The 14,366-nt window shown below is 34.7% G+C and overlaps 5 protein-coding genes and 1 non-coding gene across 6 annotated transcripts; 3 read left to right on the top strand and 3 right to left on the bottom strand.

Annotated features, from left to right (window-relative positions):
- The first annotated feature begins 58 nt into the window (after window positions 1-58).
- hcf-1 (Host cell factor homolog hcf-1) lies at window positions 59-3,564 on the top strand. Its single transcript, NM_068878.5, has 7 exons — window positions 59-111; window positions 157-233; window positions 280-380; window positions 426-1,387; window positions 1,443-2,156; window positions 2,291-2,596; window positions 2,988-3,564. Exons 1-7 carry the CDS (start codon window positions 64-66, stop codon window positions 3,126-3,128), a joined length of 2,349 nt encoding a protein of 782 aa, NP_501279.1. The 5' UTR covers window positions 59-63; the 3' UTR covers window positions 3,129-3,564.
- Window positions 3,565-4,071: 507 nt separating this feature from the next.
- On the top strand, window positions 4,072-6,107 carry rdl-1 (Rentinal Degeneration 3-Like). Its single transcript, NM_068877.2, has 4 exons — window positions 4,072-4,236; window positions 4,303-4,587; window positions 5,344-5,430; window positions 5,718-6,107. The coding sequence occupies exons 2-4, from the start codon at window positions 4,309-4,311 to the stop codon at window positions 5,937-5,939; spliced, it is 588 nt and encodes a 195-aa protein (NP_501278.1). The 5' UTR covers window positions 4,072-4,236; window positions 4,303-4,308; the 3' UTR covers window positions 5,940-6,107.
- A 659-nt stretch (window positions 6,108-6,766) lies between these two features.
- Window positions 6,767-6,873, bottom strand: mir-1820. The gene has a single exon (NR_024301.2). It is a non-coding gene; the product is annotated as a pre-microRNA mir-1820 (primary transcript).
- A 348-nt stretch (window positions 6,874-7,221) lies between these two features.
- C46A5.1 (Tyrosine-protein phosphatase domain-containing protein) lies at window positions 7,222-10,403 on the bottom strand. Its single transcript, NM_068876.5, has 9 exons — window positions 10,100-10,403; window positions 9,691-9,757; window positions 9,400-9,642; window positions 8,979-9,076; window positions 8,540-8,862; window positions 8,368-8,481; window positions 7,794-8,025; window positions 7,597-7,683; window positions 7,222-7,383 (listed from the first exon to the last, which is right to left on the bottom strand). The coding sequence occupies exons 1-9, from the start codon at window positions 10,352-10,354 to the stop codon at window positions 7,309-7,311; spliced, it is 1,494 nt and encodes a 497-aa protein (NP_501277.1). The 5' UTR covers window positions 10,355-10,403; the 3' UTR covers window positions 7,222-7,308.
- Window positions 10,404-10,485: 82 nt separating this feature from the next.
- On the top strand, window positions 10,486-14,334 carry C46A5.6 (uncharacterized protein). Its single transcript, NM_068874.4, has 7 exons — window positions 10,486-10,644; window positions 10,692-10,906; window positions 10,956-11,223; window positions 11,267-11,362; window positions 11,418-11,467; window positions 13,988-14,076; window positions 14,125-14,334. The coding sequence occupies exons 1-7, from the start codon at window positions 10,492-10,494 to the stop codon at window positions 14,202-14,204; spliced, it is 951 nt and encodes a 316-aa protein (NP_501275.1). The 5' UTR covers window positions 10,486-10,491; the 3' UTR covers window positions 14,205-14,334.
- del-7 (Acid-sensing ion channel 1-like) lies at window positions 11,478-13,917 on the bottom strand (the record flags this gene model as incomplete). The annotated part of the gene is made up of 8 exons (NM_068875.5): window positions 13,866-13,917; window positions 13,711-13,808; window positions 13,197-13,458; window positions 12,947-13,143; window positions 12,612-12,903; window positions 12,321-12,563; window positions 11,926-12,278; window positions 11,478-11,874 (listed from the first exon to the last, which is right to left on the bottom strand). The coding sequence occupies exons 1-8, from the start codon at window positions 13,866-13,868 to the stop codon at window positions 11,478-11,480; spliced, it is 1,845 nt and encodes a 614-aa protein (NP_501276.4). The 5' UTR covers window positions 13,869-13,917.
- Window positions 14,335-14,366: the final 32 nt, after the last annotated feature.

Below are 14,366 nucleotides of genomic sequence, written 5' to 3'. Positions count from 1 at the left end.
AATTTTGTAATTTCTATACGCTTGATCTTTTGAAAATAATAAATTTCATAAATTTAAGATAAAATGGACGAAGATGTCGGTTTAGAGGCAACAAATTATTCTCGTGGAGACGTAAGTATTTTGATTCGTTATGCATTTATTTAATATTGATTTTAGGAATCCCGATCGGAGGAACAGGAGAAAAATGTCGTTCGATGGCGTATTGTACAACAATCTACGGGACCCAATCCGAAGTTTTAAATGACGAATTCATGCTCGTTTTAATTTGATTATTTTAAGACCGAGACATGGACATCGAGCGGTTGTTTTAAAAGAATTGATTGTGATTTTTGGAGGTGGAAACGAAGGAATGATAGATGAACTTCATGCGTACAATACACGTAAGCTTGCTCTCGATAAATTTGAAAAATTAAAATAACTTACAGAAAAGCGTGAATGGACCGCACCGCAATGTTGTGGAGATGTTCCAACTCCAGCAGCAGCTTTTGGTGCTATTTCCCTAGGCAATAAGATTTATAGATTCGGTGGAATGACTGAATACGGGAAGTACACCAATGATTTATACGAACTACAGTCAACACGTTGGGAATGGCGTCGATTGAATCCAAGAGTCCACTCAAACGGCCATTTACCATGCCCACGTATTGGACATAGCTTCGTCGTTTCTCAAAAATCACAAAAAGCCTATGTTTTTGGTGGTTTATCGAATGATCTGAATGATCCCAAAAGAAATGTTCCACACTACTTGGATGATCTATATGTTATCAACCTTTCTGGACCTCAACATTTAATTTGGGAAAAACTGAACGCCACTGGACCCGGACCAATTTCAAGAGAATCACACACTGCAGTCATTTACGAAAAGGATTCAATTTCTCGAATGGTTGTATATGGCGGAATGAATGGTGTAAGACTCGGAGATCTTTGGTACTTGAATCTGAACACTCTCCATTGGACTGAAATAAAGTTTGATGATCCACGTACTGGCATTCCTCCAATGCCGAGATCTCTTCATAGTTCTGTATTGATTGGAGACAAAATGTTTGTATATGGAGGATGGGTTCCACTTCTTGAGCACGCAAGTACTGAGCAACAAACTGAGAAAGAGTGGAAGTGTACGAGCTCTCTCGGATGTTGGAATATTACTGAAGACCGCTGGGTTCCACTTCATCTCTACTGTTCCGATGAAGATACTATTCCACGTGGTAGAGCTGGACACTGTGCTGCTGCAGTGGGAGATCGTATGTATATTTGGTCGGGCAGAGATGGATATCGGAAGGCTTGGAGTAACCAAGTCTGTTGTCGTGACATGTGGCTTCTGGATACTATTTTACCTGAACAACCAGGAAAAGTTCAACTTGGACGTGCAGGATTCAATTCTCTTGAGGTAATATTTTTTATAAAAAACGCTAGTAAATCACATAATTATTCGTTTATTCAAGATATCATGGCCAATAGTTCAAGGAGCGTCAGGATATTTCTTACAAATTGGATTCGGAGATGCTAAAGAGCAGTCTGTATCGCCGATTAAACGTGCCACAACATCTCCTCGCAAGCAACCATCCATTGTTCCTCCATCACAAAAAGAAACAGAACAGTCTCCAAAGAAACCACAAGGAACAGCCCCTTCGATAATCTCAACTCAGGGAACAACTTACACAGCACCGGCGGATCCAAAACCAGCCACTGACGAAGGCGGATTGCCACAAGATTTATTTGAAGACACTGAAAAGAATGAGACTGCCTCTCCAAAAAGATCAAATGATGCTCAGAGTGCAGACTCGAGTACGTGTGAGCAGAAAAAAACTGATGAATCTGGATTGGAGGAAGACTCTGAAAAAGATCAAAAACCTTCAGACGCTGGAGAAACAGATGAGATGAAAGAAGAGAATGGTGATGATGATTTGCCATGGTTTGATGTTGGAATCATAGATAAAGCAACAATCAACGTCACTCATTACTTCAATGATCGACAGCAATCCCTCGAAAAGCAACTGAATGATTTGATTGATCATAATGCCTTTAAATGTGTCAACGATTCTGTATTCACTACTGAGGACAAAATTCCACTGATCAATGGGCAATCTTACCGATTCCGTGTTTCAGCAATCAATGGCTTAGGAAAAGGAGCATGGAGTGAGACTGCATCGTGCAAGGTTTGTATCTGAAAAACTGAAAAATTTAAATACATCTCGAAACGAATGATTACGCTCTACTTAAAATCCAACACGGTTCTTTCCAAATGCATATTCTCTTAAAGTACAAAACTACAATTATACTGATTTTTCAGACATGCGTCCCGGGATATCCAAGTGCTCCATCATCGATTCGAATTACCAAGTCACACGAAGGCGCACAACTCACCTGGGAGCCTCCATCAAACACGAATATTTCTGGAAAGATAATTGAGTACAGCGTTTACTTGGCCGTTAAGAATCAATCTGCAAATTCGGCTGATAGTCAACTCGCTTTTATGAGAGTTTACTGTGGACCGCAAGCTGACTGCCAGGTTCTACAATCAAACCTGGGAACGGCTTTTGTTGATCAGACCAACAAACCAGCTATCATTTTCCGAATTGCTGCAAGAAATGAAAAGGTACAGTTTTGTTTTGTAAAAATCTTGAACAAAAACCACCGTGGTTTTTCACTTTACCATTTAAAGGTAGAAGTGACAAAAACATCACTGCTGAATATCTAGAATCATCAAAGTTTTATGAATACTAGTTGTTCCTAGGCAATCATTAGGTTTAGTTCATTTTCTCGAAAGAAAAAAGTTAAAATATTTAGTAAATATAAAAAGAATTCCAACCAAATTTTTTGAATAGTTTTTTACAAATTATTTGTGCTTCATAAATTCTGATAATAATGATACACGAATTGTGATATTCAAGATTTAACATTTGTTTTTTAGTTAACAACTTCAGAAAAAATCCCACAGTTGAAAATTTTAAAATAATTAATTTTTATAGTAATTCAATTATTTGCAGGGATATGGCCCGGCTACTCAAGTTAGATGGCTGCAGGATCAGCAAAAAATTCCAGTCAGAACAAATTATCCGAATAACTCTGGATTCATCTACCAACAACACGGTGGTCAGCAAAAGAGAGCTCGTTTCGATCATCAGTAAACCATGGGATGGACTGATCGTTTTCTTATTTATGATTTTAAATCTCAATCAACAGATACTCATTATAATATTGCTTACCGTTTATGATGTTTCTTCTTCCGCTTTCATTACAATGTAATCCGCTTTGTGGTCATCCTGAAAATGGACAACTGGAACCAGAAATTTCTTCACTTTTATATGCTTTTGAGTTGAACGGATCAAATCATTCACTACCTTTTCCAACTTTGCCGCCTTAAATAATTGTCATTTTTTGAATAACTATTCTCCGAATTCCCTTAAATCTTTTCTGTACTCTTACAATTACTTTTTATGTGTTGTTCACACCGCCACATGGAACCAACGTGCACAACACATAATCATTATTTATTCTTCATTTATCATTCCTTCAATGTTCTTGATAATACTCTTTAAAAAGCTGAATAAAATGCATGGAGTGAATCATCATACTCTTGACAGGCTCCGCCCGCCTCTCATCATTACTATAGCAACGTGAATGTGCCATGCACAACTCACTCTCTCATATGAGAATATAAAAAGATGAAAATATAATCCGCTTTGATTTGGTTGCTCTCTCATTCGTTTTTATTATGAGCTCTTCTCTAGCTAGGTTCTCACATTCACATTTCTCAATTTTTTTTATTAGTAAACAAGATCTTAATTATTATATAAACAACAGTAAATTTTTAAAAAAAGTTGATTAATTCATATTAATTGTTTTCAAGTAATTGTGTAAGACCCAGACACGAGTTTTTGCGATTTTTACGCCAAAAATACGGTTCCCGGTCTCGACACGAAACATTTTTGTTAAATGTAAAACAATTGTGCGCCTTTAAAGAGTACTGTAACTTCAAATTTTCGTTTCTTTAATTTTCATCGATTCCTCATAGTTCTCACAATTTGTTAAAATTTAGGTGTTTTTAATAAATAAAAAATATTTTTTAAGGAAAACTATGCAATTTCATGAAAAATCGATGAAAATTTCGCAGCAACGAAAGTTTGAAATTACAGTACTCCTCAAAGGTGCACACCACTTTTATTCAACAAAAATTTGTCGTGTCGAGACCGGGTACCGTATTTTTGGTGGAAAATCGGAAGATATCGCGTCTGGGTAATATTTATAGTTTATCTTTTCACTGAGAATTACTAATTCCAGCTAAACCAGTCAATTTTCCAGAAAAAAATGTTCCGCTGGTTGTTCCAAAGTGAGGGTGTCACTAGAAGTTTCGATACACCATCAGAAACTCAAAGTGCACGTGATGACAGAAAAACAATCGGAGATTATGCTGATAATTTTCTTCTTTTTGATCTCGTTATGGGTGAAGTTGAAATGGCTGTTATTCGGTTTGAAATTGAAAAAGAAGAAAAAGAAGAAGCCGAGAGAAAAGCAGAAAGACGCCCCGATTATTCATGGCTCATATCTGGAAATATGAATCGAGCAAGGAAACAACTTTCGATTAATGTAAGTGAAAGTTCAAGTTATCGAAATTTCGTGAAAACTGGAAACTTTGCTTTAACTTTACTTTAACTTTACTTTAAAGGCTCATGTTTATTTGTATATGGGTCTTTTCACGGCTACTAGATCTACATAAACCATTTTTTATCAAAAACTCATACAATTCATCATACGAATCTGAATAACCTGTTGTTGTTGTTATAATTTCAAAAGCCGACATCTTGTGATAATAATATCTCGAAGAAAATAAAAGTCTAATAATAGATTTATTTGATCACCCACTTGTTCTCTTGACGTAACTCATTATTCACCATGAAATTGAATATCTAAAAATCGGAAATTGACATCAACAAAATTCGGGAAATAACTTTTGTGAAATCATATTTTTTTGAATCAGATATATTATATTTTCAGTGTAAAATTATGTAGAAAAAGTGAAACTGAGGCTATGTGTTAATTGTTAGATCTTTCTATAAAGTACGAGTATGTTAAGAAACTATTTCTTATTTTAAAGTAGCTTGTATTGTTTTGAAAAGAAGAAACACATGCACAAATAGTGAAACACTCTTGCATATTTCATTTGTTCTCAAATATATTTTTTGCAATACAGATTTTCAAAAATTATTTAGATTTGGAGTTTTGAATACTAATTTCAATAAATCTGATAAGTTTTTATAACAACATATCCGTAATTTTTCCTCTTTTCCATCAGTTTTCTTAAAATATCAACCTTCTTTTAGTAATCAAATTCCAATATTTCAGGAGAAGAACAGAATTGAAAACGCATGTGAACGTCTAAAACCATGTGAGTGGTCAAAAACAATTGACACGTGGAAAATAAAAACACAGGTAACTTTCAAATATATTTGAGAGTCTTTTTAATCCCCTTGATGCTAGAATTTTCTTAGTCATAATCTTCTTTTTACTTCATTATTTTTTCATTTCGTCAACGAATCAAAAAGACAATCTCAATTAGATTTTGAAGGGCTTCACTGGATTAAAATTTTTAGATTAGGCGGCGGAGGTGGTATTAATTAGAAAAATACTTTTTAATGAGGGAACGTGTATTTAATTATTTTGGCAATGTGTGAATAGAGTAACAAAATTTGAAATTAAAACAATTTTTTTGATTTCAGAATCCAAGTACTCGTGATCAAATCATTGAGAATTTTGTGATAGCCACTCACGAGACAATTCAATCCAGAAAACATGAGCCAACAATCACTGAAGTTTTGAAAAATTTTGCGACGGGAAGATCTGGAAGTTTGCATACGGTGAGCCATGGAGAATTGCCACGTGTCGGATCGGGAAGAAATATATCGGAACTTTCATTCATTGAATTACAAGAAATGGTATAAAAATAAACCGACAATATCTTATTTTTCTAAATTACTTTTAATTTTTATTCAATTTTTGGATTATAAATATTTGTTCTTCACCAACTCCGGCTCGTTTTGCTTCTGTAATATACATTTTTAAATTGTGATTACTGTATTTGTATGCCAATAAAGTTTATTTTGAAACAATGTATTTGAAATAAGGTTGATGTTCAAACAACTAAACTGGCGAAAAGAAAACAAAACTTAGTGTACTGATTTACACATATCCTATTATAGAAAGACATATTCTGATCAAATCAGAAAGTTTCTTATTTACGGTAAAATTACTGTATTTGAAAGTGAACCAAATGGGATCTTGCCAAAATGTACTCAAAACGAGTCGAAATGATGAATTTAACAACTATTTACAAAATGCTTTAGATCTGTCAAAAGTTTTGGAAAGTTGCCAAACTTGCCAAAAAAAATTTTTTTTTTTGAGAAATTTCGAGCATTCTTGCAACTTTTACAACAACGTTTTGCCGTCACCAAAATCACGATCGGTGGAAATTGACACAGACGATCCTTTTCATTTAAAGTTCCGAGTTTCTCAAAACCTTGACTGAACATTTTTCTTTTAGGTTTTTTTTAAAACGAAAATAAATTGAACTTTTGAAAAATAATTTTTAAAACTGTTTTTTTTTTATTGTTGTAGAGCAATCGACACTGCTAGACATGTATTTCAGTTAAGCGTTTGCTCTTTTCATACTCCTCCGCCGACAAAAACTTTGATTTAATCTTTTTTGAAGAATTCATATAATGGAAAACGTTTTGTTACCCTTCATTTTTTATAAACTTACATCTTCCAGATCATAAATTGATTCTCCATTCTTTGATTGTTTACAATGGTTCGCTTATACCGATTTAACGAACATCATCGAAAAACAATCAAAAGATGGAAAATGCAATTTTTGAAGAATACGTAGAGTAAAGTAGATCAATGAAAAATGGTTGTCATTATGCAAACGTTGTAAACAGTAGTAATTAGGGGGTTCGCTTTGAGAATTTTCAAGTTTGTGAGAGGCGAATAAAATGTCAAACCAAACTTGTTAGTCATTAAATAATATTCCAAATTAAATAGCTTATATCAGTTTAAACATTTTGAATAAAAATAATATCTTGCCAGCTCAATTTAACAAACAAAGAATTGTGCACGTGTCGAGAATACTCGAAACCATATGTGTGCTCCGCATCTGCAACACAGTGGGAGTGGTCACAAAGGATAATTGGCCGAAATCAACAGAGAGAATAAGATAGTCAATTTGAATTGAAATAATTGTTTACTTGCACATATTCAACCAATCATATTCATTACAAATTAGTTGAAATCATCTTCCATCTAAAATGTCATTCATTGAATTGTCAGTTGTCTCAAAATGTTGTCTATGCTGTTCTCTTGTTCTTCAACATCCTTTTTGCCAATTCCCTGAAAGGAATGATATAATAAAAATGTTTCAAAACTTTTGTACAACAATGCAGGACAAACTTAAGTAGTATATGCCAGAAATTTAATTTTAGTCTATAAGCTCTCAATTCTAAAACAATATGAAAATGTTCACAGGTTAATTCAATTCAGTTAATTCAATAAAAATATCTCGTATTATTTGAAAGGAAGATTAAAATTAAAATTAAAACTTACATTTCCAAGAACATGCTCTGCAATCAAAGTGTAGACTACCGAAAATTGACTCAAATTCTGAACAGAGTGAAGTCTCCCATTGCGAACCTACAACAAAAAAAAAGTTGAATTGAGAAATGCCTTAAATTTATAACAAAAAAGACAATCCCACTAGTTCTTATCATTTGGAAAATCCAATTTCTTTCAAAAAATCTCACATTTTCCAAACATTTGACCATATTTAACGATGGTTGCTCATTGTGCAATGACATGTGTGCTGTCTCAAAAAGTGCAAATGTTCCAGCTCTTCCACACCCAGACATGCTCATATAAACAGGTGGATGACCGTCTGTGTACTTTCGAAGATACGATTGTACCTGCCAAATCTGTTTTACATCCGACGGGATTGATCCATGAGGCCAGTTTTTGTAGTGATGGACATGAATGAATCTGACAAGAGTTTGAGCGAGAAATAATGAAATAAGACATTATATTTGGTTTTTTTGAAGCGGATTCCGGATGACCCCTATTTGACTTCTTCGAATGCCGATATTTTGTTCAAATCTCAGAGAGAAGGGAAATTATCTAATCTAATGCCTGCCGGTGTACCTACCTCATGCATGACTATGAGCCTGTTTCATGTCTGAATCAAGCCTGCTTGCCTACGTAACAACTTGTTTCATTGCCTGACTTTTTCATGTCTGCATCATGCCTGTTCGCCTGCCTTATTACCTACCTCATATATGAATGTCTACGTGCTGAGGAGGGGCCAAAAAGAAAAAAAAGACTTACGTCTTGTAGGTTCCATTTGAAACACTCAACACTTTCAGATTCCATCCTTTTCCAAGCTCAACCTGTTTGAATTCTCCAACTCGAATGAATCGGTCTTCGAATTTCAGAAAATCTCTGAATTAGGTCTTCTTAAACTGTGGACAGAATGCAAATATATATGAATAAAACTTACTGATTTTGTGGAAAAACCGAATTTCCACCAAATTTATTAAATTCTCCGTCGGTCATAATCAACAAAACACATTTGATTTTCTGATCGATAATCATTTGCCAAAAATCAGAAGCAGTATGAGAAAGCGGTAATTGTGTCAATATTGCCTTTTTTGAACTATTCAAATCAACCCAATTAGCATGAATATATGAAGAATCAGTGAGCTTAACACGTGAATGATCCATGCAAATGACGTCAACAAATCGATTTTTATCCATGTTAGAAACAAAATGATTTTTGCTTATATGTGGTGGTAAGTACCCGGATACTTTCTCGAATTCGTTCTGAAATTAGTATAAAATTTGGCTCACTCACGACAGAGGGACAGAGAGTACGGCTGGTGTCGATAAAATTGCGGTGAGGAACTGTGGACACAATATCAAAACAAAGAAAAACGTACAACAGCAATGTTTGCATCATCCTTCAAAGTTTCCTGTGCTACCAATTTCCATTTAGTCAACTTTTCGTCCGATATTTTGAATTTGTTGCATTCGTCACCTGTAAAATATGTATTACGTAGATTAGAGTTTTTGCCATATCTTACGCGCATGGGTCTCGCCACGCGCACAATGGGTTACTGTAGCTCGTGACCAATTTCTATGGCAGCATCTTTTCAAAATAAATGAAAAATTGCTGTAAAGATCTTTCAAATAGAAATATAAATAATACAATATCATTCCATGAAATGACACGAATTAAAGTAACTCGTTGTCCTTGTGGCGAGGCCCACGCCTGTAAGAAAAGGCGGAAATTCTCGTCTCTATAGCCTAATTCTAAAATTGAAAAAAGAACGAGTAATGGGTTAAAAAGGATATCCTAACCTCTTTTCGCATCGTCCTTAGCCTTCTGATGAACCTTTTCTTCCGATTTCTGTTTACTTTTCCCTTTTAAACCATCTTGAATGTCTGCTGGAGAATCTACGTTCTTTTTTTCCATTTTTTCTTCTGTTCCATTATCACTTGCGATTTTTTCGTTGGAAAGGTTAAACGATTCTTTAGAGAGATTAATCTTTTCAACAGAATTTGTTGTTCTCGGTGGTTTCAAGCCATCTTTTACCGGGGTATCTTAAAATTATTTGTTTTCGAATACCATTTTTTGTCTTAAAATTTCACCATTTTCTGGCTTTTGTGGTGTTTCCGGAAGTTTGACATTTTTAACGAGAACGACTTCTCCAAGCTGCTGCAATTTCAAAAATTGAATTAGGTTACGGTCGTTGTCAAGGGACGCGTAAGATTTTTGTGCGGAGGTCTCGCCACGACGTGGCTACGGTTTGTTTTGAAGTCGCTTTGTTATTTTTATTTATTCGTAACTTTCTCCTATTTTCAATTGTTAATAATGTCAATCAAAAGTTTAGTTGATTTTCTTTTCTGTTTAGGTAGAGAGATATATTAAGAGAATTAGAAAATTGTATTTTAGGAACGAATTCCCACCGACATTGCAAAATTAAATGTTCTGGCATGCTTTTTTAGGTAAATTTAGAAGATTGCTGTATTCAGTTATTTTTTGATTACTATAAATTACCTCATTTGGAACCGGTGCCAATGGTTTTATAACTTTTTTCTTCGGTTGCTTCTTTGTCACTTTAGATTTGCTTTTCTTCGATTTCTTCTTCTTCTTCCGACAACACGATAATCCGTTTTTCGGTTTATTCTTTGATTTGCTTCTCGATTTTCGTTTGTGATGCTTTTTGGCCGTGCCATTTCCAGTATGAACTCTCTTTTCCTTACGTTTCCTCTCGTGAGATTTCTTTTTGGGAGCTTGATCTACTGCTTTCATGTTCAAGCTTTGCGTAAGCAGTATTTTGTATTCAAATGAAAAACGAAATAAACTAATATCGTTGATAATTCTCTTTTTTTTGTGTCCTTTTCTTCAAATTTATCGTGAACACGTTAAAAGTTTATTCTCAGGGTAAAATGTTGCCGCTTCCTTGGTGGATGTTGGGTGTTGGCCCCGAAGAAGAAGCTGATGAAAGTTCAGATTACGACATGGTCGACGGTCACAGTATTGAAGTTCAAGAATCAGTCCCAACGACCCCAGTGTCGGTGTTTCATACGCCTTCACAATCGGTATTGATGAAAATGAAAAGTCACCCATTCAAATTGATTTATTTCAGTCTATCATTGATATTTCCGATCAGCTTGTTGATCTTCCGACGTTCCTGAAAGTTGCAAAAAGACGCTCGTCCACTGTTCTTGAAACCGCAACTCCAGCAAAAACGCCAAAAATTCAATTATCTGAAAGACGAAGAAAATTTCAGAGAAATGACACTGAAGTGATGATCAAAACAGGAGAACCAGTGGTAGATTGTGACGAGACATTGGGACTCAAGTATTATTTATTTTGATAACTAAACAAATAATTAATGAATGATTTTCAGTTGGCTTTTCGACACTGACTATCCTCGCGATGCAGGTTCTGGAGATCTACTTAACTCAACATTCCGTATTGACCATCGTAACCATGGAGAAGGAACATCACAAATAACAGAGTCGCCGAAAAATAGAGATTTCCCACTGTTTTTCTCTTCTTTTGATGACACTACCGTACTCTTCAATACAACTATTGCCGGAGACATTGATGTAAATGAGAGAAATCAAGCTTCCGGTGATTGGATTTTCAGAAAAGATAAGTCTCCCACAAATGATGTAAGTGCTTTCGAATCATTCTCCAAGAATTATGTTTTTGCAGCCGATTGAAAATGACCAAGAGACAGATGAAAAGACCAAATCTGAGCTTGGAGATGGTGGCGAAATTGTTTTCAAAGAGCCGGTACAAAGTACAAAGGTATTTTTCTTGAAAAATATGCATTTTTATTTTTTTTAATATTATTAATTTTCAGAAAACACGCGGAAGAAAACGAGGAACATCAGTTCGCATCGAGAAACTATCGTAAGTTTATTTATAGATCCATTTCGCGATTTTCTCGAATCCATATCAATTTGGCGGTTCTGATATCTTCCGGTTCTTCACAAATTGTAGAATGTTGCTCACTTGACGAGAATGATGGTGTTGGAAGATAGTTAGAAGAATCAAAAGATTCAATTTCTGATACTGAGCTCCAAGTTTCAAGCTCAATAGCATCTACTTCTGATATTGGGTCACCAGCTTCTAAAAGCATTCCATCTGCATCCATTGTATTTGGTTCTTCAACTTCTAGTATAGTGTCTAGTGGATACGGAGGTTCATCAGATAAAGCGGCATCCCTCTCATAATATTTGTCAGCTGGTTCACTTGGATGAGTTTGGTAAAGGCCGATACGAACTCTAATCCCTTTTTTGTTACAGTAGTTCCGAAGTCTGTTGGAAAATATCAATATTAAACATTAAGTTTGTTGGTTTATCACATACATTTTATAGATTTGAATAAACACCGAATTGAAAAGTTGCACAAAGCTCATCACAGAACTTCCAACAAATAACCCAGCTTGTCCACCAAGTTCAGAAATAAAACCAGCTGTACTTGTAGTTCGTATCTCCTTATATTGCTCATACTCCAAATAAGTGAAACTGGCTTCTATTCGAAACATGTACGATGGGTCCGGATCGGTGTCAATGCTCGTCGCCAATGTTACAGTGTTCTCGATTCGGGAGCACGCGGAAGTGCATTTATAACCTATTGTTGATGGAGTTAAACTGATGTTTTCGAAGTTATTAACAATTACGTCAGGTTCACAGATTGGTACATCTTTCAGATAAGATAACTGTAAATGGTATATGTATTTATTGTAGCTTTTGTGAATTACCGTATACTTGTAATATGGAACTGTGCAATTGTATTGTTCAATCAATTGCATTAGCCATTTGTACACAAAACATGTAAATTTTCCCTGATATATAGGATCTGTTGAACATCCATCACTCTTGGGAAGTAGTATCATTGATTTCTGATAAAAACGAACGCGGTTCCAATCATTGCTGTTCAAATAGTATCTTGGATAGATTCCTATTTCAACATTCGAATCACCATTGTAAAGAACTAGTTGCGGCTGAAAGAAGGCTACATGTAAGAAGATTTATAATATCTAAAAAATTACCAAAACTCCAGTGTTGAGAATCGGGCTAGTCATATTGTTGAAGAAAATTGAAAGCTTTGCAACTTCATCTGTATCGTTCTGATAATAGCTATCAATTAATCTGAAACATCTTCCACGTAGCATAGCATATGTTGGTTGAAATATGTCACAACAGTTATACGTCTGACTGCCTCCATAACAAGTTTGGAATAAGTCTGTGCAGGTGTAACCATTTTTGTTAAACATAAAGTCAAACATTTCATACTGTGTTCTCTCACCGCGCCATTTCAAATAGTATATATGAATCTGCTCTCTGAAAATTGAGCATTCTAGATTAATAATCTGTGTTTACTAACCTATAAGTTTCATTAAATGTATCACCATTAGCATTATCAAAACCGAATCCAGTCATTGCGTACTGTAGAATATGGAAATTTGTGGTATTCTCCATGTAGCCTAGGTGATTATACATATCCTCAAGAACATTATAATAATTAAGAAAATCCGGATTTCTTGGGCAAAAAATCATTGTTGGAAACTTCAACTGTTTTGTCTGAAATCATGAAAAACTCGTATTGAAACTAATACAGTAAGTTCAATGTGTACTGGAAGTATAGTGAGAAGTGTAGTTGTAGCTTCATCCCCGTATTGTTTTAAAATGGAAATTGTATTTCCAATAGACCATCCTGCACAAGCCATTATGACAATTGCCCAGAAAACTTTTGACATTAATGAATTCGACATCATAAAAGCAGATAAACCATGAAGCTCACGAAGCCATAGATATTTACAGTTGCAATGAAATTGTGCAATTTTCAAAGCTTCCTCATATTGTGTTGTGTTTACGGAAGCCAGTGTGATGGGAGATCTAATATTTTTGTATATGGAGATGGAGTAGTAAATTTGATTCTTTGTTTTATTGGAACCAAAATTATCCAAAAAAAACCGGGTTTCATAATGAGACATACATAATGATGTCTTGAAATTTCGCAAAAAAAACCATAACTTTTTTGAGAAATTTTCGAACGTCTCATTACTAAATTCGGTAGTTATGGATCTAGTAAGCAATTACTAAATCGCTACTCCACCTTTACAAGTATTTGGTTGGAAAAAAACTTACATAAAAACCTCGTTTTCTGGTGGAGGTTTCATGATGTACATATTTCGAGCCGCATGCGTTACACGTTCACGATCTGTTTGATGACCACAGCTACAATTCTTAAAAAATAATAAATTCAAATTAATTCCAGAAACCGGATGAGATATCTGGATTACCATTTTCGAATACTAATAGTATTTCACATTGTGAACCATTCAGAGTAGCCAATAATAAATATTTTACGAGCTTAGAGTATTAAACATATCCAATTACCCATTAATATTATTTTTCATTGCAGGACCTCTCGTCGTACTTCTGCCAAAAAGAAAGAGGAAAAGCAAAAGGAGACGGAGACATTCGATGCAGATAAGAATGAAAATCCATCCAGTTAGTGGAAAATATTTTTTTTGAAAAATCAGTCTGTTTTACTTTCAGCACCAACTGCACCACCAACAATGACGAGAAGACACACGCCATCAAGAAAAGCAAAGACAAATAGAACATTCAGACTTTAGATTTGTTCTGTAAAATTGTTAATCCTCTGTTAGTTTTTCTTCAACGTTGTAGTTGTTTCTGTTAAATTTGACTGTCTATTTAAAGTTTTTTGTTGTTGTTCTTTTTTGCATAAAATGCTTAGTATTACTATTTTATTCTCTTTGAATATTTCAGAAGAGTTT

The sequence above is a fragment of the Caenorhabditis elegans genome, chromosome IV (genome assembly GCF_000002985.6).
Source record: "Caenorhabditis elegans chromosome IV".
Lineage (NCBI taxonomy): Eukaryota > Metazoa > Nematoda > Chromadorea > Rhabditida > Rhabditidae > Caenorhabditis > Caenorhabditis elegans.
The sequence above is the reverse complement of the archived record's forward strand: the minus strand, read 5'-3'. Positions and strand labels throughout refer to the sequence as shown.